This window comes from Pieris brassicae, chromosome 4, assembly GCF_905147105.1.
Source record: "Pieris brassicae chromosome 4, ilPieBrab1.1, whole genome shotgun sequence".
Classification (NCBI taxonomy): Eukaryota; Metazoa; Arthropoda; class Insecta; order Lepidoptera; family Pieridae; genus Pieris; species Pieris brassicae.
In genome coordinates, this window is record NC_059668.1 from 18148725 (window position 1) to 18174773 (window position 26049).

At 31.2% G+C, this 26049-nt stretch overlaps 1 protein-coding gene across 1 annotated transcript in view; it reads right to left on the reverse strand.

Moving 5' to 3' along the window:
• Positions 1–9787: 9787 nt before the first annotated feature.
• Positions 9788–26049, reverse strand: part of LOC123708432 (homeobox protein aristaless-like) — a 58470-nt gene continuing 42208 nt past the window's right edge. Inside the window, exons 2-5 of the mRNA XM_045659132.1 lie at positions 16943–17204; positions 14882–14927; positions 10863–11056; positions 9788–10355 (exon numbers count right to left, since the gene is read on the reverse strand). Coding sequence (XP_045515088.1) covers positions 10037–10355; positions 10863–11056; positions 14882–14927; positions 16943–17204 — 821 coding nt within the window. The 3' untranslated portion in view covers positions 9788–10036. The remainder of the gene's footprint in view (positions 10356–10862; positions 11057–14881; positions 14928–16942; positions 17205–26049) is intronic.

A 26049-nucleotide genomic window follows, 5' to 3' on the forward strand; every position in this document is an offset into this window, starting at 1 on the left:
ATTGTTTTTTGTTTAAATAGTAATCGCTTGTTTAATATGAGAAATGATACCCAATTTATTATTTTAATTTACGGCTCCATATTTGAATAGACGATGTGATTTATTACCGAACTCTCAAATTGGATTGAAAGTTAGTTAATATTTTCCAGTGATCTAATTAATAAAATGTCCTAAAAATTTAATAGTTTTTATAAGGTCTCTGCAGTTAGGCTATGGAATTCACTTCCCGTCCCTATTCGCTTAGCTCCTTCTCCATCTTCCTTTAAATTTCTTCTGTACAAACATTACCTGTCCACATCGTATCCCTAACTTCCTTACTAAATACTAACTGATGTGAGACTTATCTTAAATTGTCGTTATTTATGTATGTTTAATGTATCATCTTTTTAGTTTTGTTTGTTTTTTTAGTTCCTGTTTAGTTTTGTCTTAATAAATGTGTATTACATGTATTTTTGCACTTCTTGTCGATCTTATGTAATTTAATACGTTTTTTCTTCTTTACTTGCAGTGGTTGCCTGGAAGAGATCGCTCGAAAGCGATAAGGCCGCCAGTTGCCCTCCTTTTGATTTAATTATGTTCAATTTTTAAATATTGTAGTATTACGAAGTCTAAATAAATAAATAAATTGGACGAATATTTAAATGATCCTTGGGATTGATTCGCTTCAGTTCAAAATTATTTGTATGACTCAAATCTTGGCAATTAAAAAGAGTGGCAGAGAGTTCCTTGCCAGTTCTTCTTGACCGTTCTACGCCCTTGACTTGCGAAATTAAACGTAACGTTAGAATTAATTGATTTTGTTTCTTTTGATGTGCACTTGTTTACCTATATGAAAAAATGTTATTACAGTTGACTATTTATTCTATTTCCAGGTAGTAGCCAATATTGGCCGGGATACAAAACCTGAGTACATAACATACATACACTATCCTCACAGTACTAAATACGTCGATATCGAAGACAAATAATAAATAAATAAATAATTTTAAATACATAAGAGACTCAATATCGCTACTGTGAACTCACTCTGCGAACATATGAAGATGTCGATAGAGCCGGAAACAGTACAAAGCAAGCGCAACGTCATTGTTAACGGGGATCTGTGCAACAGACTCTGGCCCTTGGTGTCGCAAACAACCTTAGCCTTCGCCGTCACATCTATCCCCTAGGTACAAAGAACGAGTTCTTAGAGAACACTTGCGATGCCAACCCCCGCAAGCCTTTAAGACAGTAGGCTAAATGTATGTCACGTCTACACGCGAAGACAAATAGTGTCGTGTACATTAAGGGATAGTAGGAATAAATTACATAATAAACTAAATAACATCAATAAACTCTTACATACAAAATATGATTTTAATATAAATCATGTTTTTAAATCAGCATTCAATTTACGTATAACTACTTAAATAAATTACTATTCATAATATTCTTTTAGAGCTTATAGCTATCCATCAAATAAATCATTGTAGCGCTTCTCCATCTTTATTGGATGTAACTGAGATTGATTGATCATGATGTAATATGAGATACCAATATGAATAAAAATCGCTTGCACATAATCGGTGGTGTGAGCTAAAATTGTATAGATTCAGAATTATAGTGGTTGGGAATATGAGTCTTATGGCGGTAAAGTGATCGGACTAGCCTTTCACTTGGTAGTCGGGTAATTGTTAAGCGTAATTCGGTAAAGCGGTGTTAAAGGTATTGTTAAGCATTTGTTAGCAAGTCTTCCACTCTACCGTTTTAATAACTTCAGGGGTTTTAGACAAAATCAGTTTAAGGGGCCAGATTGGCTTTGCCAATCAAATTTATATGGAATATTCTAAAAAATTCCCTCCTCGCTCAAAAACGCCTCCCTTAAAGTGATTTTGTCTCAAGCCCCAGTTGCTTACTGCGCTGCACACTTTTAGTTAGCTCCCAAAAATCAGACGTCATGACAGATGACAATTGACATTGACAGTTCGTTTTGATTTTTATGTCACCTTTTTTTTCAATATTCACAGAAATTCAACAGAAACCATTTGATTTCCTTACTTATAAGAGACATCTCGCTGAGAAATCGTGTTGTACTTTGAACAAAAAGTTTACTGTTTATCAATTACACAAAAAATACTGAACATGCTACATTCCTCTGCGAAACAATTTCTTCAATCGTTAATATAGCCCTCTGTACCAAAATATTTTTAATTTTCGCGGATATCAAAAATCTCCAATTAGTTTTATATGCTGTTGTACTAATTATAAAATCTAATGAGTTATCAAAAATCATGCGTTATAGCACGTAGTTAACTTGCAATTTGAAAAGCAAACTACGATTTCAAATAAAATTTTATGTTTGCAAATTGTTCACGCACATAACAATTAATCGATCAATGGACCTAATCGATAACTATCCAGTTATTTCAATTGTATTTTAACAAAATTGGGCGTAAAATACGTAAAATTTTATCGCTGTGTGAACTTAATGTCTAAATTTGATTAGAATTGTACTCATCTCATACAAAAAGGTTTTTATTAGTCCTATAAAACGTTCGTAACATAACTTTCCCTCACCACTAATACCTTGCTATATTAATAAAATAAAAATGTTTATTCATTATAAAGTATGCAGTAGAATGTGTAAAATTTGGCAACCCTTTTAAGTAAAAAATACCTGTGTCAGGGTTCCCAGCTATTCCATAACAAAGTTAATGTATTTTTTTTTATTATAATTTTGAATTTCTTATGTTTATTTTTGAGGCGTAACAATATGTTAGGTAAAGTTAATTACACCTAACTCATTAATAGATACCAATTCAATACATTTTTGTACTTAAATGAAGCAGGGATTGTATATTTTTGTCCCAACAGGTTTTGTATGTCCAATTTATTGCAGGAATCTTCGTCCATTGAAACTAACGTAACAGATGTACTAGGCTCCCATGAATCAAAGGGTAGAAATCGTTTCAAATCGATTAATTATAAGAATTGATTACTGTTGGGCGTGGCAGTTAACGATACTCGGTTGAAACATTTCATAACCGTCTTGTTAACTTCTGGTCTTGGTATGCTGTAATTACTGCTTCATAATTGTAAAAATCCAAATTTAATTAAAAACTTGAGTATATTAATCAATGTTATAATGCCATATTCGTTTTTTTAATTACGTAACGATTGTAAATAATTATTGAATCGTAATCGGCATTTAAATGAAGAAATAAATGTGGTTATTAATCATTGGTTAACATGTAAAATCAATTGTTCTGTATGGACTCTGAGTTACTAGGTAGGTACAAGGTAGGTAGGGAAGGTACATTTGTACATAAACAAATTAAAGAATTTTGATTTTTTTTGTTATGTTAAACGTTAAACGACACTTACTTTGTAGTATTTGCTTTTTATATTAAAAATAATACAACCAGGTATTGATTTTAAATTGTTTTTTTACTTTTACTTAACTGGCTTCAAAAAACCAGAAGTATATTATTGTTTGGGTTTCTAAAACGATACGATGAAAAGTGGTAACGTAAAACAAATATTATTTTTCACCTTAAGGTCGACATTAAATGATCCAGGAAGAAGCGATGAAGCGATTTGGCGAATAGTATTGTCTTTTGTTAAAATAGCTTTTACACATTAAGAAAAAGACTTTTTCAACGGATTAAAGCTATCTATTATTTTTAAAATTTATAGTTATTTACATAATTCTAAATTTTATTTGTAAAGTTTTAATTTTACATTTTGTTTATATGAAAAGCATTGTTCCACGTCCCACAACCACGGAAAAGTATCTAATCACCCACAGCGATGTGTGTGTGTCGGTGTGTTTAGATAATAGCGTCTGTATTATAAGCTACCGTATAATTTAGTCATTTAAAAAAATAAACTTCACTAAATCTAAGTACAGTAATGTAGTCATTTATTAGATCTATCGGGTTTGATTATGTATGTTTTCTAACGCAGAGCAGCTGGTGTATAATTCATATTAATTGTAGGTAAATTAATTCCATTAACCTTTTATTTAATCAGTACATTTGGGGCGATAATACCTTGTCAATGTGCAATATTAAAAAAACTACAGAAAATGAAAGAATTTTTCAACATGTAAAATTTATATACATATAACATTTTACAATTACCTATTGCTATTGCGGAATTAAGCGTTTGATTTGGTCGATAATAATGACGTGCTTTTGCAGAAGTTTGCACATGTAGGATTCACTCCACACTTATTAAACTTTATGGCCAGTTTTATGGAAGATCGAACGCAATACTGAGTTAGACCTATTTGTTTGTACACTGGCTGAGTTCACAGGAGTTGCTTCCTATATTGTTATTTATAAGATTTAGGCATATAAATATATATTTGTTTTTTATGTAGGATAATCGGTGTAGGTATTATTTTGACATTCTATACAATTAGTAAGTGTTATGGTAGAATAATGATGTGGAATAAATAAATTTCCTTTTCCATTTCATTCAGGGTATTTGACATTTTCCCTTTATTTGTGAGGCAACTAACTCTATAAACACTCATCTCCAGGGCCACGTGCAATCGAGGTGTACTCTAGCGCCTCATGCGACATCTAATTGTACTAAAAGCTTTTAAAGGTGGTGAAATCTCCACTTGTACCTCGTTCCATATGATTTGGTTAATTGGTCTTACCTAGATTTAAGTAGTTCGCTTCGCTTAACTTAAATATCTGTTCAATCTAAGATCCAGTAGAATGTTTATATCATATCTAAGAAAATTATTAGACATAAAAGAACTCGGCGAACGTAATCTACTCGTATGCCGCGGAATCACAATGTTTTGTTAATTAATATTTTCATAAATCGACAAAAAGCAATTTTTTTTCAAGAATAACAATTAAACTATGTCTTCAAATTCCAACTGTTGCTATAAATCAAATATTCCGGGAATTAATTATAAATCGTTGGTTCGGACGCGCCCAATTCACACGATTCCGTTATTATAAAATAGCTGTTTTAGCTCAAGTTTTTATAAAAATCGTAATTAGATTTGGCGAGCAGCCGCCCATCGCTAACCTTTGATTGTGGTTTAAGATTGAAGATATTGCGATTAAACGCGTAGAGTAAGTTTTCTCTATGCTCAAGATCCAAATTTGACTAAAAAGTATTTGCTGAAAAAAGTAATAAATATTTAATAAGTAAAGATATTAAGTATTTAAAAACGAATTATAATGTAGTTTTTATAAATTATTAACGAAAGTAAAAATTAGACACACGTAGTGGTAAATGGTTAGATTACTTTACTTAAAAAAACTTGGGCGCTAATGGTTTCTATATCTATGTCGTCATCATTTGTTTTTCAATAGGCAGGTAGGCGATCAACCTTATGTGCCGCTCTTTCGTCGTCGTTTTGGGTCCTTTACTGTACAGCGAGTGAAATGCGTACACAGACATAAGTGCACAGCTTAGGTTCAACCTGAGCGATGAAATTCGAACGCTAAATCCACTAAGCCAACACTGCTCGCTTTATTTTAAATACCTTAAATACCTAGTTTCTCAGTGTTTGACTAATTGTTTTTTTAGGGACATACATAATCCGTGATGAAAACCATAATATTTTTCATATGAGTGCTATTTTATAATAGACAATATATTAATTAATTTTAATTATAAGCTTGTGTTTTACACCACTTTCTTTATTATACTGTAGCAAGAAGGCGGATCCGTAGTCAGGATAAGAATTATATTCAGTATACATAAAATTAACTTCTTACTTATTTGTTTTATTAAAGGAATCTAAATTATATCTTTCATATTAATACTATTTTTATTGGCTTCCAACTTAGATTTTTAAATTAAGAAACGAATTCTTTAATGCATACAACATATAGATTCCATATTTTCGTTAGATATATGAATTCAGAGACACTTTTATATATAGTACGCGTCTTAGTTATGAAAAATTGAATAATGTTGTTAAAGTCACAATTAAATTGTTGGCTTGGGTTTAAACAAAAAACGGTTAGCTAATTTAAAAAAAATGCACAGATAAAAATGCGGCAGTTCCGTGGCAGCTGCTCCTAAACATAGATATGTGTTTCAGCATAGTCTGTGCGTGTAATACACGTGAATCAGGCCTCATGCCAATGAAGTAGATACTACTATAGAGTATACATAAGTCTTACCTTAAAGCAACAGTATAATCGACTCTTAGATTAATAACTCTTTTGAAATCAATTGGGCCCACGCTCTTCCCACGGATACATGATCTTCAATAATTGAATTTCTTATTGGATTACATTTTAATTAGATGTGATTAGATTATTAATGAGTGTCAATGTATTGTTGGCTGATTGATGGTGGTCTAACAGTTAGCTATTTCATGCAGTGATGAGTAATGAGTGCATGATTGATTGCGTTGTGGTTGGTGAAAGCCGAAATTGGATTATTGGGTTTCGATTTTTCAAATGAGATTCGCGTACGCAGTCCAATGTGAATGGAACTATAATTCGGTTTTAAGTAAGTGCAATTTTTTCATTATTGTGACAAGCCTGTGATATATTTTTATTATTATTATTATGTAGATAAACACACTAGCAGCTTAATAAGCTGATGCGCGTATATGCAGATTTGGAGAAATTATCTTACCTGTTTTTAATAGAGGGTGCACTAATTACACTACTACTCGGTTTGGGACAAAGTTCTTTAGGCAATTTGTATTATATTGAATGGTCTTCAGTTTAAAGAACTCCCGCAAATATGTGATCTCACTTAAAATAAAGAGCTTCTAAATTCCTTGGACATAATAGTGACCAGTATAGATTTCATAGGTCTCAACGAGATTACCTCTTAATCCCTTTCTTCCTTAATTATTAAGATACATAGACGCTCTTTATACGGTTTATTCCTATGTCCTCTGACTATTTTCGTCGCTTTTCTTTAAACTCTTTCAAGCATTTAATATTCTTTATGAAATAAGGATCACAAATTCTGTAGGCGGTACTAGTGGTCTTATGTCACATTTATATTGTTTAGGAGTGTTTTTGTATGTTTTTATCACTAAACTATTATATCAATGATTTGACATTTCCATTTCAAATCATAACTGATACAACACATACACACACATGTCTTTCCGTGCATACTGACAGTAACTTCTCCTATGTGATAAAATATTGCAGATTTTTCTTACCTATATGCAATATAGTGCAGTTATTTACATTTAATGACAGAAACTACTGCTTATTCAAACCAAAATATATAGTCACGAATTAATTTCTAAAGGAATGGTTAGAAAGCGAGCCAATAAACTAATAAACTCCATAAATCGCGTTTAAGTCACCTTTTCATAACCCTAAACTTAATAATCAAATCCAATACGACGAATCCAATAAACAAAGTGCGGAAATGCAAAAACCTTCACTCTCTTTCTCGTATTCATTTATCAATACTTCTGTTTACATCTCAGATTCTTTAATTATCATTAAGTCTGCTTCACTGAAACATAATGGGTTTTCGGGCATTCTTAAATTAATACTCGGCGGTAGTTATGTAAATTAGCGGATTGATTTTAATGTTTTCACAACATTGATCTTTTTCACATATATGTATTAACATACTACAAATGTGTTAAGGTGTACAAATATTTACTCTTTTATTCATATATAAATACTAATTACACTATTTGATTTTCGGCTGTTTCTAACAAATCATATGTACGCTGTGATGAAAAGGGACAGATGAGTTAGTTTTATAAATAAAAGGGTTAATATCTATACACGTTAATTCATTTGTAATATGTCCTTTTAAACAATTCTCTTAGTTTGCTTGTGTAGGGGCTTTTCGCTGACTGATAAATTCAGAACCAATACGACAAATGATCTTTCACGAAATGATCCTAACAACCCTTAAAAGGCTGGCAACGAAAACGAGAGCCTTCGGTGATAAAGTACATAGACTAGGGATCAATTTACATCAGGTGAAACTACTGCCTGTTTGCCATCTTTTTCTAAAAAAAGTCCTGTTTATACTACATTAATGGTGGCAAACATTAGTACTATCATTATTTCCATTCTTTATTTGATTTGTCAAATTGTTCTTACAGGTGCTCACGAATAGCATAATCCTTGGTTAAATGGAGAAATCATTAACTTTAGACGAATAAAAGCTCTGGCATGATTACTCCTCCATCATATTATGTTGGTACAGCTGTTATAACATATACATGTATATATGGAATATAAAAAATAATAAAATATTTACTATTCAATTTCTTATCTGTTTTGATATATTTAAAGCTTTAATAAACTAATTTATGTACAGAAGAAGGTTCTTCTTGTTAAAATTACTGCTTTGCCGTCTGTCTCATGAAGCGTGTCTTGTCCTGCGCCGAATGCAATAACTCTTCCGCGGTCGCAATACCAGTCCACTACCTAACGTTACGAAGCCATGATTTTTTCCTTGTACCGTTTATCATAGATTTTCCCCATTATAATTGAAGGACATGGTACAAGTCGGGGCACAACCCGTGGCCCAGGCACGCAACTTTCCCTTGTTTAATGTTCTGCATAAGTTTTGACATTCTCACTCGATTAAGAACCTTATATGTTTATGTTAAAGGGTGATAAATAAAATACAGCAATAGTTTAATTCTTTTATTTCATACTTATCGTATATATAGGAAAAAAACAAATGATTTTTATCTAAATGTCTTTAATGGAAATCGACGCGTTTCTTTGGATCAAAATGAACTTCCAAATATTAAATACATACTGAAATCTTAAATGACAATTTTTAGTCGTTTGTTAATACAATTTGTCTCAAAATGAACACTGTCTAATTAATATTGAAGAATATTTTGTTCCCTATATATCTATGTAATTTTGGTAAAAGATTTCTACAGATTATTGCAAGCCATTTCTGAACAGCATTATGGTCGAATACCAGACCTTTTTTTACCTTTTATTATTTTATTTATAAAGAATCTAAGATCGTCATGATCTCTCAGTCAAGGAAGACAAAGACTGTCTATTGGGTAAGGAACATTCAGATATTGCAATATAACTTATAAAGGGGTATAATTTTAATCACACTTGAAAATATCTAATACTAAATTTAGATATGTACAACTATCTTAAACTATAATAAATATAAGGTAATAATTGGACGGAATAAAGTTACACACATTATTCTAAATAACACATCTATAAACTTAATAAAAATACACACAGACTCAAAGGCACTATTCAAAACTCAAATTTTATAACCTTATTTTGAAGTAAGTTAAAATACAATATAATATATAATACGTTCGACCATTCGTAGATTTTTGATTTAATATATATAAATTTCGTTACTTAAAATATGGTATGTCTTTTCTTAATACTAAACAATAAAAATCATAAAACTGAAAACCAATCGAAATGTGCAACCCTTATAAAACAGCCCAATATTAAAATTATTTTGTGCGCGCTATAATTATGAACACGGTGTTTTTGTACATTGTTATATACAGGCAATATAATAAATATAAGTAGTAAACTTGTGGAACTGTCAAAATCCATTTTAATCAATTCTATTGTCTATATTACTGTCATAGATTTTACTCTGTGGTGGGGCGTTGTGCTTTTTAATTTGACGAGTCTTCTACATTGTGGCTTTAGACCAGTGATTCCCAATAGTTTTTTATCCACCTTAGCCTTTCTAAAATTCTTATGGGGTGGAGGGCCCTCATATTTTTTATATAAATAATTAAAATGTTCACCTGAGAAACTTAAATATTAGTTTTAAGGAAAATACTAGGAAATTGTAATTGAAAAACTAGCATGTAAAAATTCAAAACGTATAAATAAAATAAGAAAAAGTTAAATTCAAATTCCAGATAAATTTAATAAATTGGTGAATAGCCCTCCTTAGCAATAGAATTGTCCCCGTATGTGGCGAGGGCCCCACGTTGTGAAACACTGCTTTAGACAATCGTAAAAGTTATTCGACGACTCCTGCTAGGTTTTCAAACTAGACACATCGCGGCGTCCAGAATTGCACAAACCGCTTAACGAAACCACTTTAAATATCACAAAGTTCAGCTGATCATGTCTGTGTGATGTCTTTGTCTAAGAATTTCAAGCCGCAATTCGTGTTCTCTTGCCGCCATCCGAAGTGCAGCAATGCTGGAACTCCTACGCTCGACTTCAGGTGCTTGGTTGGGGGGTGATTCGCTTCCGGGGGATATGGGGGGAGAAACGGGAGGTGGATCGGGGGATTGCCGTGGCGGGGCTGTGAGGCCAGCGAGTAGCGAGTGGAAGGGAGGCGTTGATGTGTACATGGGGGCGCTGAACATGGGCGGGCGGGAAAGAGACGCGTTGAGGTATTGCGATCCAATCACTGGAGCGCTTGAATATCTGTGAAAAGAACATTTTATTAATACAGCGTTCCATCAGTCCTAAAAGCAAGAACGAGTTATGTTAAATTGATATACTCTGTCAGATATTTACGAGTATTACTAATATATTACAGCAATCGTGATCGGCGAAACTCTTTTCTAATTGAAATGTAGTACCTACTCTCGTAAAACAAAAACGAATACATCTTTCTAGGGCTTTTGTGTAAAGGATCATTATTTCAGATCAGGTCAGGGTTTTAGTATATTTATATTATTAATATTATATTTGGCGAATGTAGTTTGTAAAAACACGTCATCATATCGCATGCATATGGAGTGTGTTTTAGTTAAATGAAACGTATCCCGATATATTTATTTGAAAACAGATCGCTACTCTAATAAAGGAGCTGTAACAGGGTGTGCCTATACACGGTCTACATCACACATGTTTTAAAATCAGAATAAATTTTATAGATTACAACGGCTCATTGGATGAATTATATAAATTATATTTTTTCATACTCACCGGAAAGACGCCAATGCATTTGCATCAAAAGGTTTTCTAAAGCCAAAGCTGATTTGGGAGAAAGGGTTTGGCATAGAAGCGACCACTGATGGTGGGGGCGGAGCACTACCACCCAAGTAAGGGTTGTAGGGGTGCGCTTGAGGCCCAACTTTCTCTTGTTTTCGCCATTTTGCCCTTCGATTCTGGAACCAGACCTATAAAAAACGCAATTTTAAAACTATTACACAACACTTCAACGTTATTAGGATTATTTTGAGTTTTATTATACGTTTCTAATTGTGTTAGTTCAGTGCATATGTTACTTAATACTGTAGAGATTATTACGCATTATAGTTGTGTATATATAGCACTTCACGTAAACATGAAAATGATACTGGAAACGTTATACAATACTCTTATGAAATATTAACCAAATAAAAAAAACCGTGAGAAACTAAGTCTAAGACCCAATTTGTAATAATAATGTACATTTATTTACTATTTATATCACGCACCTACCTTACTTTGTTTCAACTCCAAATATGGGGAGCCAAAAACTCGCGAACGAACCTTTAATAAAGTATTGCTAAGACCCCCGTTGATTGATTTCGATTTAACGTTCGGTTAATTAAATACTTTTATGGATTATTTCGGGTATGACAAAGTACAATATTAATTATCTTTAATGTTTTTACTAGCATATTTGACCATCACTGATTGTTTTTTTAATTGAATTATGGCGTAGGATGCTCATTTTCGGCGTCTCCGTTTAAATTTGTATAAATTTGAGAAAAATTTTCGTGTTCGAAATTTAAAATACAATTTACTGAAAGATTTGTGATACAATGAAAGAGTTATTCATAAGAATTATTGACACGCTATATAGATATTTCGAAATATTTTAGTAACTACTTGCGACTACTTAGAGCAATTGATCGAATCCTTTCACGTTGTTATGTTTATTTCAAATTCTAGATACGGTCTTGGCTCCATGAAAAATATCTAGAATTTGATACTTACTATGGATCAAGTATGTATCAATTAATTCAAAAATATGAACCAAAGGCTCTTTTATAATCGACTGAGAAAAAAATGGTACGAATTACGCAGAAATTGATCATGGGTTACAGATATTAAAGTAATTACAACTTTCTTATTAACAAATTCATACTTCTTACGTTTTCATTATATAATATCATGAATGCAAGTTTAATGATTGATAATAGGTCAAAAGAACGAATAGTGAAGTTGATTGATTTGTATTCAGTTAAGTGCTGTATAAAACATGAGCTTTATGGCAAAAACTACAGACATACCTAAAGAGCAGCAATAATTATGTTAAATTTCATTTTATGGTGATTTAAATTAATTCACTTATGATAAATGTCCACGTGTAAAAAATTCAGTACATTTCTTTAAATGTCGACATTATGAATGCTATGTGGGTGACTACGATTCTATAAGTTTATGGACTTTTTTACAGACTCAAAATACTCTAATAACTTGGCTCGGTTGTTAAAAAAGTCTGATTAGCGATCAGAATTTGTTTTGTTTTTTAACGATTGAAAAAATCAACTTTAAGAAAAAGGTATGTTCTTTTAATATTTTTATGACAGCCGAGTTATCTTTTCACAAGCTACTTTTCGTTCATAATTCTACCTACCTTGCAAATATAGTAGAAAGTGAGGTAGAAAAATGTTAGGTTAAAATATTTATGTACAAAACAATACAAGATTATTGTAATTCTACTATTGTACAAGTGCTGTTCCTCTCAGACATAAAGGGTTCGCTTCGCCCAGTTTAACCAGTGACTGCCCGAGAATGGAATCTCGCTGCACGTTTTAGTGATTGTAGCCATAGATTATTGTTTATGAAAATAAGGTAACTAGTATTTTTTTATGTAACAGGCTTACAGACAGTAATAATGCCGCCCATGGACACACATACGAAAATGCCTTTTAAAATTACGCTCTATTCTCCGCTATGGAAGCAACGTTGTCTATATATAAGAGCTTATCTAAATTTTAATATTGAAAAAAATTAAGTGACTGGACGAACCATAGTTTAAATTGAAAATGTCTTTTTTTCTATTAAAGCATGGCCTCCCTCACTCTATGGCTACAAAATATGTAGTTATTTTTTAGCAGTCAGTGAATTTTAACGGCTCAATTTTGTACCAAGTATTTGAGAAATAAAGTCTGTTTTGGAACGTTGTTAATTACTTCATTATGATCGCAACAATTATTGTAAGTGTTACGAGTGCGTTGCGATTTAATTTTTCAAAATGTCTATCGTTTCTTTGAAGTTATGATCATAATACTTCGGCGCCTTTGTACGTGAAAACTTGTATTATTTAATTAAAATAGTTCGGTGAACATGTTTTTCTTTTGCTTGCACTCGCCAAAAACTTAATTACGACATGACTTAACAAACTTGATTGGCTGTCGCGGTAAAAAAGCTTTTACAATTCAAATTGAGGTTTACTTCTGTCTGTAGAGTAAACTGTATAATATACCGTATACGTTGTTTGATTGTCTTTTAATTGCGCAAGCCCATTTCTTTAGAGATAATATTACCAATAGAAAAATGCTCTATTAACTTAATACTATTTTAAATATATTATTTTTTAACAACTTGCAGTCTGTTCCAGCTTCACGGCTGGACATTTATTTACACTATTATGGAAATAAATAAATAAAAGTTTTTGTGTTTATTTGTTACAAACACAAACAAATACAAATGTTGTCTCTTTATAATATCTTTTTGTACAGGCTTTACTACATTAAGAGTTCAATTACGTACAATAACAATTCGACGTCAATACAAAAGTGTGCAATATTTATATACCAATATTGGTTAAACTACAGTGATAACTTAAATCATTTTGTCATCAAGTTCAGAGAAAACGTATATCATTACCGTGATAAAAACATTACCAGGACGACGTAAATTTATTATACTTTATCAAATTTTAATGTTTCATTTTGTGTCTGCGTACATTCCCAACACTATCTTGTTAATTTATTGCTCTGGATAGGGAGGGCCAATTAGGTTATGTCCAATGGAAAATGAGGGCATGTGACAGCTTTCTAGGATGGATTACGTTTTGAAAATCTAGAATTTGTAGGCTGTATTTGATCGGGTGGAATGCGGAAGTAATTCAAAAGTTATGTGGTATGCACTCAAGAAGGTTTTGTGAGCATTACAACCACCACGGACGAAACTTATTAGATTATTTCTGTTCTAGAGGTATATCGTCCCACTTCATTTAACAAATAAGCAAATTCTATGTAACATTGTTATATCTTTAAACACAATAATAGCGAAGGTTAGATTTGGAAACGCACTTTAGTAAAATGTAGTTGCATCCTACATTCCCCTTCAACTTTATTGACTCCTTGTGTCACCCGGCTCTCTAGCAAGTTTCGGAAGATGAGTTAACACACAACCCTAGGTTTCTTATTCCTAGGCTTCTCGGATATAAAACTATAGTTTCAGTGATGGGGCAGAATAACAGTCAGCTTATAGTTTAACAAATCTGAATGTTAACAAGTTATTTAAGATGTCTATTTTATATAAATGTATCTGTAAATATTGTTATTGCGAGGGATAAATGAGGCTTTATTACTATATAAAGTTTTGTTTTTTTAGTTCAGTTATTGTACTACCTTATAGCGAATCATCTTGGGTCAATCAATCAATTATCTGGGTCATCTTATATTTAGCGATTACCCGTCTTAAATATTCATTGTGTTTTATATTTTATGAGAGCAAGAAAATAACATTGTATATGTATCAAATTATAACATATTTATGTATGTTTTATGCAAATGTATTTAAAAATGCTGTCCGCTTTTTAGTTGTGCCTCTATTTAAATTATATAACATAAATTTACATAAAAATTACTACGCTAATATGTTAAAAATCACTTTAAGCGGAATGCTGGTTCCGAATGGAAAACTATTAGAATCATTGTAAGTCGGTGACATAATTACACTATGAAAAATCGTCTTCAAAGGCAGATGGAATCTAGCATTACCTGAATCCTTGCTTCTGTAAGTCCGATCTTCATAGCGAGTTCTTCTCTGAAACAACATATTTGAAATTATTCATAAATAAGCCAATTGTAACTTTTGATCTCAAATTAGTATCTTTTTGAACTAATGAAATTTCCTATGAGTAAATATAATATAACGTATATTGAGACGTGAATAATTGAAACGTGACGATGTCAACAACAAAATAATGTTTCGTGGTTGACATCACGGTTCCTCGTTGGCATGTACCAGTCAATGATTGACATCGCTAATGCAGTTAAGTGGTAAGCTTACTGGCGGTTTTAAAAATTACATCCAGTATAAGATGACTTACAACTAAAGTCCATTTATTTTGATTTAATTTAAAGGAAAATCAAGATTTTATCACTAAATAATAATATTATTAAAATACCATTTATAATTGAAAATAACATTCCAGTTTAAGATTTTAATATTCTATCACAGTTGAAACATGGTTGTAAGCTAATTAAAGAGCTATAGAGTAGATGATTTGTAATCTATGAAAGTTTATAAAATATAGTTGAAACATTTTTCTATTATTATTGTCAGTTAATTGGGATCGTACTTATTATATCATAAGTACCTACAATTTTATATAACTTAACATCAGGTGAGCCTCCTGTCCGTTAGCCTCCTATTACATAAAAATATATATTTTCGGACACAGTGTAGTATATTTTATTCATTACAAAACATTGCTAGTTAGAACTTTATCTTAAAGATAAACCATATCTTAAACGAAAAAGACCCTCATGACTCACTATTTCGTTCATTTCGTTTATAAATTGAAAATCACTTTCATTTCTTCACGCCCTCGAAAAGTACGCATCTTCGTCTTGGACTATTGTCTCTACCAATAATTGCACAGCCCAAACGAAATTTACATTTATAAATCTAGATGTAATAACTATAAAAAGATAAATTGTTTATTTTCAAGGTGTGTATTGAATAAACCCAAAAACGACTAACTCGATTAAAAACATATTCCATAATTAATGTATGCCAAAATTTTTCAATGTCCAGCCATGCGACGCCAATACAGTACGCTAGATCTAGGTTTTAGTTTATTTTTTATTAGATAAAATAATTGATAATTAAAATGATGTTATAGATTTCATCGCGTTTTGGTGATATTGTTAGTGGTCTTTATCAGATATAGGTTCACATATCCGCTATATAAGTATGTAATTAAATTAGCAATAATTTTCGGCAATATATTACCGGAGGAAATTTTAATAAAAATATTACATTTATGACTGTATCGTTAAACAATATTGCAATATTGTTTTATATCTTAAATCATCGTGTTTTGTAACGACGGATTACTCAGTGTCGTTGATTAAATTATTATCTTTAATAGAAGATTATAAGGTATGATGAATACAACTTAGGTACGAATATTAATGCCCTATTAGAAAGTAATTGATTTAAGAAAGTATATCATTGTATTGTATTGTCTTTTGTTAAAATAGCTTTTACACATTAAGAAAAACACTTTTTGAACGGATTAAAGCATTTTATAACATATTATTTTCAGCTTTTGCTTTTTCACGCGAAACATCGGAAAAAAATTAAAATTTAGAATTATGTAAATAATTATAAGTTTTTAATAATAACACATAGCTTTAATCCGTTCAAAAAGTGTTTTTCTTAAAGTATATAATTTTAAATTCAGTAAGCATTTCATAATGAATAAGTCTAAAAACAATTGTTATTAAATTGGAAGTAAATTTTACAATGCAAAACAGTGTATTGTATTCTTTTAGCTTTGTAACCGTCATCGTTACAGCTTCTTAAGGGCTCTGAATATTCCCTTTAAGGATTTTATAAAGCCTTTATGTATTTTCTATTTATTTATTAATAAACAAAAGTTAATACAGCAACTTTAGAAGCATAATAATGTATTCAATTATATCCTTCAATCCCTATGCGAGATTTTTTTACATCTCCAGAGTAAACTGAATAATAACAACATTTTAGACCTTTCAAGAACTTAAAATGTTGAAGATAAATGGTTGACAATGTTCCAAATTTAAACCTACCTTGTAAAAACGTCAGGATAATGCGTCCTTGAGAATGCTTTTTCCAGCTCTTCTAGTTGGAAGCTCGTGAAGGTAGTTCTATATCTGCGTTGTTTTCTTTTTGGGGCAAAGTCGTCCGCGTCATCGCTGTCAGCGGAGCCCTGGGGTCTGTCTGAGGGTGACTGGTCCGATCTATGAAGCTCCGGAGTGGTCCGTGGCGAGTCGTCCTTAGCCTCCGATATGCCCATACTCGTGTATCTATGGTACTCTTGCGCGTAGTAGTCTGTGAATGAAAATTTTATACGCTTATAAGAAAGCTTATCTCAAGTCATATCATACAATTTACAAAGATAAAACAATTAATTGATAACATTTAATTCATAAAACATAAATATCTTACGATTATTCTCGATTAATTATTAGTCACCGGCGTGTTCTTTTTACAAATACAGACTAGCTTTATTTTTATTGTAAAATAGGTTTCATTCGATGCCAACAAAAATACTAAGAAAACATGGTTAAAGTTAACTCCTTATACGAAAATATATTTTTGGCATACATATTTTGGCATTGGTTAGTATAATTGTTAAGTTACGGAAAAACAATTCTAATCGTGCCCCTTATTGTGCTGTGATGGCAAGTGCTCACAGCCTTAAAATGTTCTGAGGTCAAGCTAAAATAGCCTGTCCGTATCCTCATTGTAAAGGTTATATGTATTTAACCTAATAAATAATTGTTAAATAAATTTATACACTGTACAGATTCTGCGAGATCAGCAACCCAGTTAAAATGAACAATATAAATGAAAAATTTGTACATCGCGCATTGAGCGTATTTGGATATAAAACGCAGTTATAGAGGCAGTTATAGTATACTTAACTACACGATGATATACTATAGAAAAGTTTTACATCTGTACTGGAATAGAAAATCGTTGAGAAGAAAAAAAGCGTGACATTGAGAACGACTCATTGCGGACAATCAAAAAGCTTTTAGCCTATAATATCCGTTATAAGCTCTTCTAGAAACCTCATGCATAAAATAAAAACGTAATTTGTACTTGTAAAAGAAACAATATTTCCATTTAAGGCTGTATCAATAGCTCGTTAGTCCATTATTATGCACAATGCAAGTTTCGACCTCAATTTCCCGTAATCAATGGACGTTTAAGTTAATGCTATTAAATTAATTATCTGTTGATTATAGTGTTCTCTTTAATTGGACATCGTAATTGCTCCGAGAAATAAGACATACGAATGACATACAAGTATGTGCTAGAATGCACGTTACAACTTATATTTTGTATCAATTAAACTGAAAAATAACTAGCTATGTGCGTTATGATAAAAATGCGTATAAAAAAGGCATTTTAATTGAATAAGGTATTCTAATTTATATATATGTATTATTTATTAACTAACTCAAGTAAGGGGTTTTCTAGGAATATTTGAGGACATCAAGGGCATATTAAAATCTATTAAATGTGGTTGTAAGACAACTGCTATAATAGAAAATAATTTTTAAAGAGGTTTCTTCTGGCCGCCCCAAAACAACAGACGTAAAAGAATGACGTATCATACATGCATGTAATCGTAACGGAACGAGTCGCGAGTCTATTGTTTTAGTCTCACAACAAGTAATTAAATGAAAAATGACTAATTTAAATAAAGCTTCTCGCAATTAAAAACACGCAATTCTGATAGTAATGTAACCTATATTTTGAATACGTGATAGTGATGAATTCTCTGCTATTTGTTGTTAATAGTTGATATACTAGTATGTTGTTACTTGGCCTTGATGTATGTTCTACGATTAAAAATACGAATAAATAAAAAGTCGAAATTAATATATTTTTATGTGATTAAAGTTCCTTAACGGATGAAAATGGGAATACTTTTTTACGTAAATCCACGTTTCGACTGTATCATTGTAGTCGTGGCCAGACTTAGACAACGAGTTAGATGACGTTAACGTTAACGTCAATACGTTTTCATTTATACCCCTTAAAGAACGACGAGACTGACGAAAAGTCTATAAATCTAAATGTCTGCAAGATTGTAGGCAATTGTTTGTGAAAGAATAATGGTGAACTTCATTAGCCTAAGATATCCTTGTCTAACCACTGATGACCCAAACGCCCTGATGTATTCTCAGAGGAAAGTCTTTGATAGCGCGATTTAAAGTATGTATGTACACGCATGGATTGTAGTCGCACGTTGGAGGTGTAAAACTGTTTTTTTTAATAAGTCAAAAATAAATAAAAGGAAACACAAAGCGATAATGTGTCCTTGAAGTTCTACTTATCTATGATTATTTATAATTGTATTTTGTTTATTTTAATTAGATTGCGAGATCGATTATCGGTCAGCAATAATTTGCTGTTATTTATATCACATTTTCTTTGTGATAAATAATTCATTACTCGTCGAAAATTTGTAGCGGAAGTCGTGAAATCTATGTATCGATCGAGTTATGCAGATCGCGTGTGATAATTCGACAAATTACAAAAGTTAATTCGCAAATTGTTTCTGCTCGCGTTTCGAATATAATTATGTAGATTTGCAAGAAACACGTCAAAATATTACTCACTTAATTTATAATTTGCATTACATTGTATGAAATTAAAAACACTTGCTGCGATTCAAAATTTAAGCATTTTTTGACGTTGCATTACGACAATTTATCTTTTTTTCGTTCTACACCTGTCTAAAGTAAAATTGGATATTTTTATTAGTACCTACAGCCCTTAAATTTTTGCAACTGTTTCATTTATAATGTTTCCTTTATACGTTATGTATTCCTTATACGGACTTGGTTACATATCTTTTAGTGCAGAAGGTTCAAACAACGACCTCAAAGTTGAGAATCACATAGGTACCCACTAGGCTTACCGCGTATTAATCGTTTCTTAATTAATTAATACAAACGCTAAAGATTCTATGCTCTAAATAAACAACAATTATCCAATTTCCTTTGATTAATCAATCGATCATTAGCTGATAATTATAATAATTCTAATTAAACGAACTCACGACAACGGAAGGATACTCATGATTACAATTGTAATCATAATAATTAAATAAATTCGTTTTCAAAAACTATAACACGGCATGGATTCAAGGAAATCTGAGGACGTGGTGCGTGGTCATCATAAGTAGGCTGATAAAAAAGTGATTCTCAAACCTGAAGTCGTGAGTTCGTGCGGCATAGGAAAATATTTTCTGAGCATATAATGACTCTTTGTCAACTTGCATGGTTCTGTGATAACTATGGTAACATAACATAACTATGGAATTAATTGATCTTGATAACACATGATCTTATTACCTTAGGTTTGTTCTAAAATTTTAACTAAAACTTTACTTTTTTTATAGGAAAAAGGCCGGAGTCTTTCCTGATGTTACGCCGCCCAAGGACACTCAATTCCAGACACTTCGCGAGTGCGTTTCCGGCCTACTTACGAATTACTTTTTATTTATTGAAACTTTGCCTACGAATCTGAAGTACAACTCATAACTACAGAATTTACAACTAAATTAACATGACTACACAATATATATTTGTGTAATTTTCCTTGTAGATGATACTAGTATTATCGGGTATTTCGCGTTGACTAAGTAGTTTAGAGTATTTCTATAAACCAATTGATTCATTGTCTATGAAATATTAATTTACACGTTTTCGAAGTTATTTTTTTAGTAAACTGTTTTTATTATCTACCAATGTCATGTAAGCGATTATCGTTATAGTGTTTTTCTACTCTCTGCCATTAAAAAAAGAACGACCGTCTTGCTGTTATCTATGGACAACAGTAAGAACTTCTTTAAAGGTACTCTAGACCCACCATAGAGCTGGCATCACTCATGCAAATTAAATAACTATTTTGTATGCAAGTATCCATAGTACAAATTCCACATTAGATATAAACTTAATATACACAATATGAACAATTATTAGTTTATAACTTCTATTAAATGTTTCGTCAATAATCGATTTCTAAAAATAAATACAAATGATAACACGACTTTCTATTTCCTGTTATTAATTCTTGAAAAATAATAATCCAATTATCTAAAACGTGTATTATTTGATATGACGTGTTATCAAAATTATTCGAATATTATATCATAATATTAGTTAATACTCATAACCCCTGGTCTCGGCCCCAGTCTACTGTATCACTGTATCCTTGATAATTTTTCTTTATAGTAAAATTGGTATAGTAATATCCAACTTTCGTACAGTAATAATATGGTCGTACACAACATATTATGATAATTGTAATGTATATATTTCGTGGTTTTCCTGTTCTTATTGTGATTTCCAGTATAATAATTTCCATTTAAATAGAAGTTGAAATATCGTAACCACGAGTCGTGTTTTGTCACGAGTTAAAATAGCTATATACAAATAAATAAAATAAATTATACGTTGATATATAAATAACAATGTAATAAACTATCATAAATAGAGGTAATGTGCGCGGGTAAAAATATATTTTTAAAGCTTGGTCATATTAAGAAATAACGGTTTATTCTAACTTTCATCATTGAGTCAAGTAAATGTAGGTATAAGTGAATTCAGCATTCATAAAAGCTAAAAGCCTATAATATAAAAATAATTTTGACGCAATAAAATGCACACAAAGATTACGTTATTTGATTAGACCTAATTACAATTGTAATTAACTTCTACGTATCATTCCCTTTGTTTTATGACTAACATTACCAATATATCTTTGCGCGACTCGAACTTTAGTTTGAACTTTATAGCTATGCAATAAGGTGTATAGAGGTTTTTCGAAGAACCATTGGACGTAGATGTCTTAGGTCGAGATAAGTTTCCATGTTATTAAGGTATAATTTACGATGCAAATTATTGCTATTTTGTTAATTTTCATTCGTAGTGCGGCTCGTTTGTTTTTATACTACCTAGGGCTTTTGTTTATTTTAATAGAGGTATTTGATTAGGTATTTTTAATCACGATTAGAAAACACCGTGTTCAGTAAGACAAGTTTTTACTTAAAGTAAAAACTTAATTTATTTTCGAAAGTTCGAAATGTGGTTTTCAGGACGATATCCTCCATAAATATGTTCATTATCAGTTTAACTTCGAGCTTATATCATGCGAGTATAAAGTTACTACAAATAATGTTTATACCTACGTGAACAGCCTTCTGTGCTTTACACGTGTCGTTTGTTTTTTATAGAACAGGTGCAAATACAGTTAAGTGACATCGTTGCCTATGGATACTCTCAATGTCGTCTATTATCTCTCGACAAGGTAAGATTTAAAAATGACACCAAGAGCGATTCCTATGTTCAATAATTCTTGCATTACGTTTTTGACTTACGGGAGCGCGCTGTCTCGTTTCTGTATAGAGTCGAGACTTAGCGCTTATGTCATATAGTTAAGTGGAGGTCATCAAATCGGTTTTTTTTACATTTCCTTTCAACCCAAAAAATGTATGAAGTGTTTAGTTATAAAGGCGTATAAAATCTATTAATAATTTTGACCTCGTAGTAGCTTCAATTACATTAATGTTTATCAAGAATTACATAAGTTCAATCATGCAATCATGGTCAATAAAGCATTTATTATGGTTTATTTAACCCTAAAACCTTACTACAAAGTTGAACGCAATTACCAGAATATGTTATTATACGTAATACAAAATGTCATATATCTCAGTTAATTGCACATAATTGATTAAAATGCGTAGCAATAAACCAAAGTATATTCTTAGTCTATGATTTATATTGTCTTTGTAATCTGTGCTAATCATAGCGTTTTTTTCATATAAATATTCTATAAGTAATAAAATATTAATAGGACATGTGTCATTGAAATTAGCACTCTTTTCCTTAGCGATAAAATAACTACATTAAAACCTGCTTAAGACGATTTCTCAGGGACCCTACCAAAAACGCGTCTTAAGTGAGAAAGCGTATTATGCGGGATATGGAAAATAATACGTTCTACATATTATTATGTATTACTTTTGAATTTTGGTATATATAGGTATTAAATTATACATTTATAAATTACATTAAATACCTAGTGTAATTATAATTACATTATTTAAAATAATCACTTATTTTGGTTTGATAGAAGTATTTTATTGCATTAGCAATTAAAATATTTTCAACATAATTCAACTTTTGCAGTGCGTCTTCACTTTGATTCAAAGAAGCTACATAGTCTTTTAAATCCTTAACAGCTGATAATGCCTGGGCGTTTGACAAAACCGGAGTTAACTCATCTTCGTCTTTATCATTATCACTTAGGGCCTCGTTTTGTGATTGAATTTCGTACGGTGCTACATTGTCATCAACCATTACATATTGATATATTTATTAGTATTATAATTAATTCAATGCATAATAAAACGTAATGATGCCAACATAAATTTCCATAGACACGAATCGATATTGTAATAGCATCACGATAATATTGCAGTTACCATTCAATTATACAATTATTTTCAAACTAATTCGACTAGACTAGAAAAGAGATCGTACGAATTCTTAAAAGGCGGTCGACATTTGCAAGAATTATAAGTACGATCTAGACGGCTAAGAAGAGTGAGTGTCTATGTCCATACACACCGTGAGGCCATGTACCTGTTCTTGAAAAATAGTATAAGTAAAGACGAGTTAAAGGAAGGAAATTCTTGTATTCATTGTAGTTTAAGGTAAGACAAATTATTTCCAGTTAAATGTTTATTAGCAAGTCCCTAAGACTTCTATCAAAAAGGACATCGGAATAAACGTTAGGTAAATGAATAAAACATAAATGAGATTGATTTTATTCACAAATGAGTCTCATATTCGCGTAATCATAATTACAAAAATCATTTATTACAGACACATTTGAAAACAATGCAATTCATTTTAATTTGTTTAGTGAATTAACGTTCAAATTGATTTGTCAATGAATGGCGCATAATAACAGGGTGGCGATCTTATCATCTATTACGTATATATTGATCGAATTTCAACGAATTTAATAAAACGAACGTTTGTTAAGCTTGCATTCTAACGGCCATAATTCGTAGAAAAGCAATCAGGTTAAAAAAATATATTTCAACCTATCGAATTGACTTTTAATTTCTTCAAATTGCCAACATTAAAAAAACATTTTATTTTGTAATACAACACATATACAGTAATAACCTTCTAATTATGGACAATTCAGTTAAGTGCCATGGCAATCGGTAAAGTGAAAAATGTTCGGCATGTTTTTTATCATTTAGTGGCTTCCCAATTGTAAAAATGAATCTGGCCAATTTCCTAATTCAAAATGGCGTTACGCTTTTCTAGACACTTATAGTTAAATAGTATTTGTCAAGATGGTGTAATATTAATATAAAAGTTGCATATGTTGTTAAATTATAGATATTATGGAAGTTTGGTAGTTGGTTGCCCCGGTTAGTCTTTAAATAATTTACGAAAGTAAATTGTCAAAGTGACGGATAGATAAAAATCCAAGTTGCTTGGGGGCTTAGTCAAGATGCCTTAACAGTAGTGTATGTAGAAAGTCGAAAACTAAATTTGTTTGTAACTGACAATTCGTGTCGACAAACTATTGCATTTTTTGTAATATGATTGAGACTAGAAAAAGGTGCTGTACCTTACAAGCAATAAAAACTGCACAAATAAATCTACAGTTCTTTAAGATATCTTTAATTAATATGACCATTAAAATGCGATACAATGTGACGTGTTAATTGTTAATAGTTCTCAGCAAAAACTAATCTCCTTTAAGCTTTGTGTGCTATGTTTTTATTTCCATCATTATATACTTCCATTCATGGAATGTCTTGGCATTTGATTGTCTTTTACTATAAATATGGTTGTTACTCTTTCAAGCTAAGTTGAATTTCAAAATTCTTAGTACTTCAAACCAGTATTCTACCACCTTTTCACAACAAAATTGAGGTTATTTCCTTAAATAAGTTGTAAATTTAAACGAAAACCACGGCATACACAGCATTAATATATTACTTTAAGAGATTTTAAAACTGTTGTAAAAATAGAGTTCAATATCATTATCACAATATCCAATATAATTCAATACCCTACATTTAGAATGAAAATTAATCTACTAATACATATACATGAGAACAATATGGCAATAAATTTTAAATTTAATGCGTACGCGCTTTCCGCTGTATGCGTTTACGGAAACACTATTCAACGTTATAAATAAACAATTGAAATTAACTTATTATTTTCTTTTGGTTTCTTAATCATAAGTGTGTGTATCAGGCTAACACATAAACGTTTTCTTGTCTGTAAACATACGCTGCTTTTATGAGTGAGGCGTTCAATGTGATTTTTTTTAAAAGGTATGGAAGCCAATCCAGGAGATGTCACGTCAGCGTCGAAGCTTCCAGTCGCTCATGCGAAAATAAAAAGCTAATCTTAGATTGAGACTTTTTATTCTCCCATGAGCTTGTGCATGAGCAAAATACTTAAGAAACTAACTTGAAAGGAGTCTTGTTTATTTTTGTATATGGCGTAATAACAGTATACTTGTTACCTACCTTTACGGAAATTTGATTAGTAGCCTTCCTTGTTTTCCGCATATGACTATGATAACAGGGAAAGACGTGAACATTTACATGTCATAGATCTATAAAAGCGCATCCCATTGAAGAAACATTCATTGTAATAATTAATTCTTATAACTCCATAACTAGGGGTGACGCATGTGAGCAAAAAATATAGTCATAAAACCTAATTAGTCGTTATTTAATGATTGCAAAACATAAATTTACATTACAATCCATATAAGGATAATGTAATCAAGGGCGTAATATATTTAATACAGAGAAAACTGAAACCAGACAGGTTTATTGAAGTACGACTGCCTATTATACAAACTACCAATACAAAAACGCAGGGAAATGCATTATTATTAGCGCTTTTTTACTATGGGATCACACAATAAACACAAAATAAAAATAGTAATAGATTTTTAATTAAATGTATAAATGATACTGTGCCAGCTCTTCGCGTGCTTTAAAATATCGTCACCTCGTGTTGACTTTCCATTTATACAAAGCTACTCTGTGGAGTTAATGTGTCAAATATCAGAGACAGCCGAAATTAGGGTTGCTAGT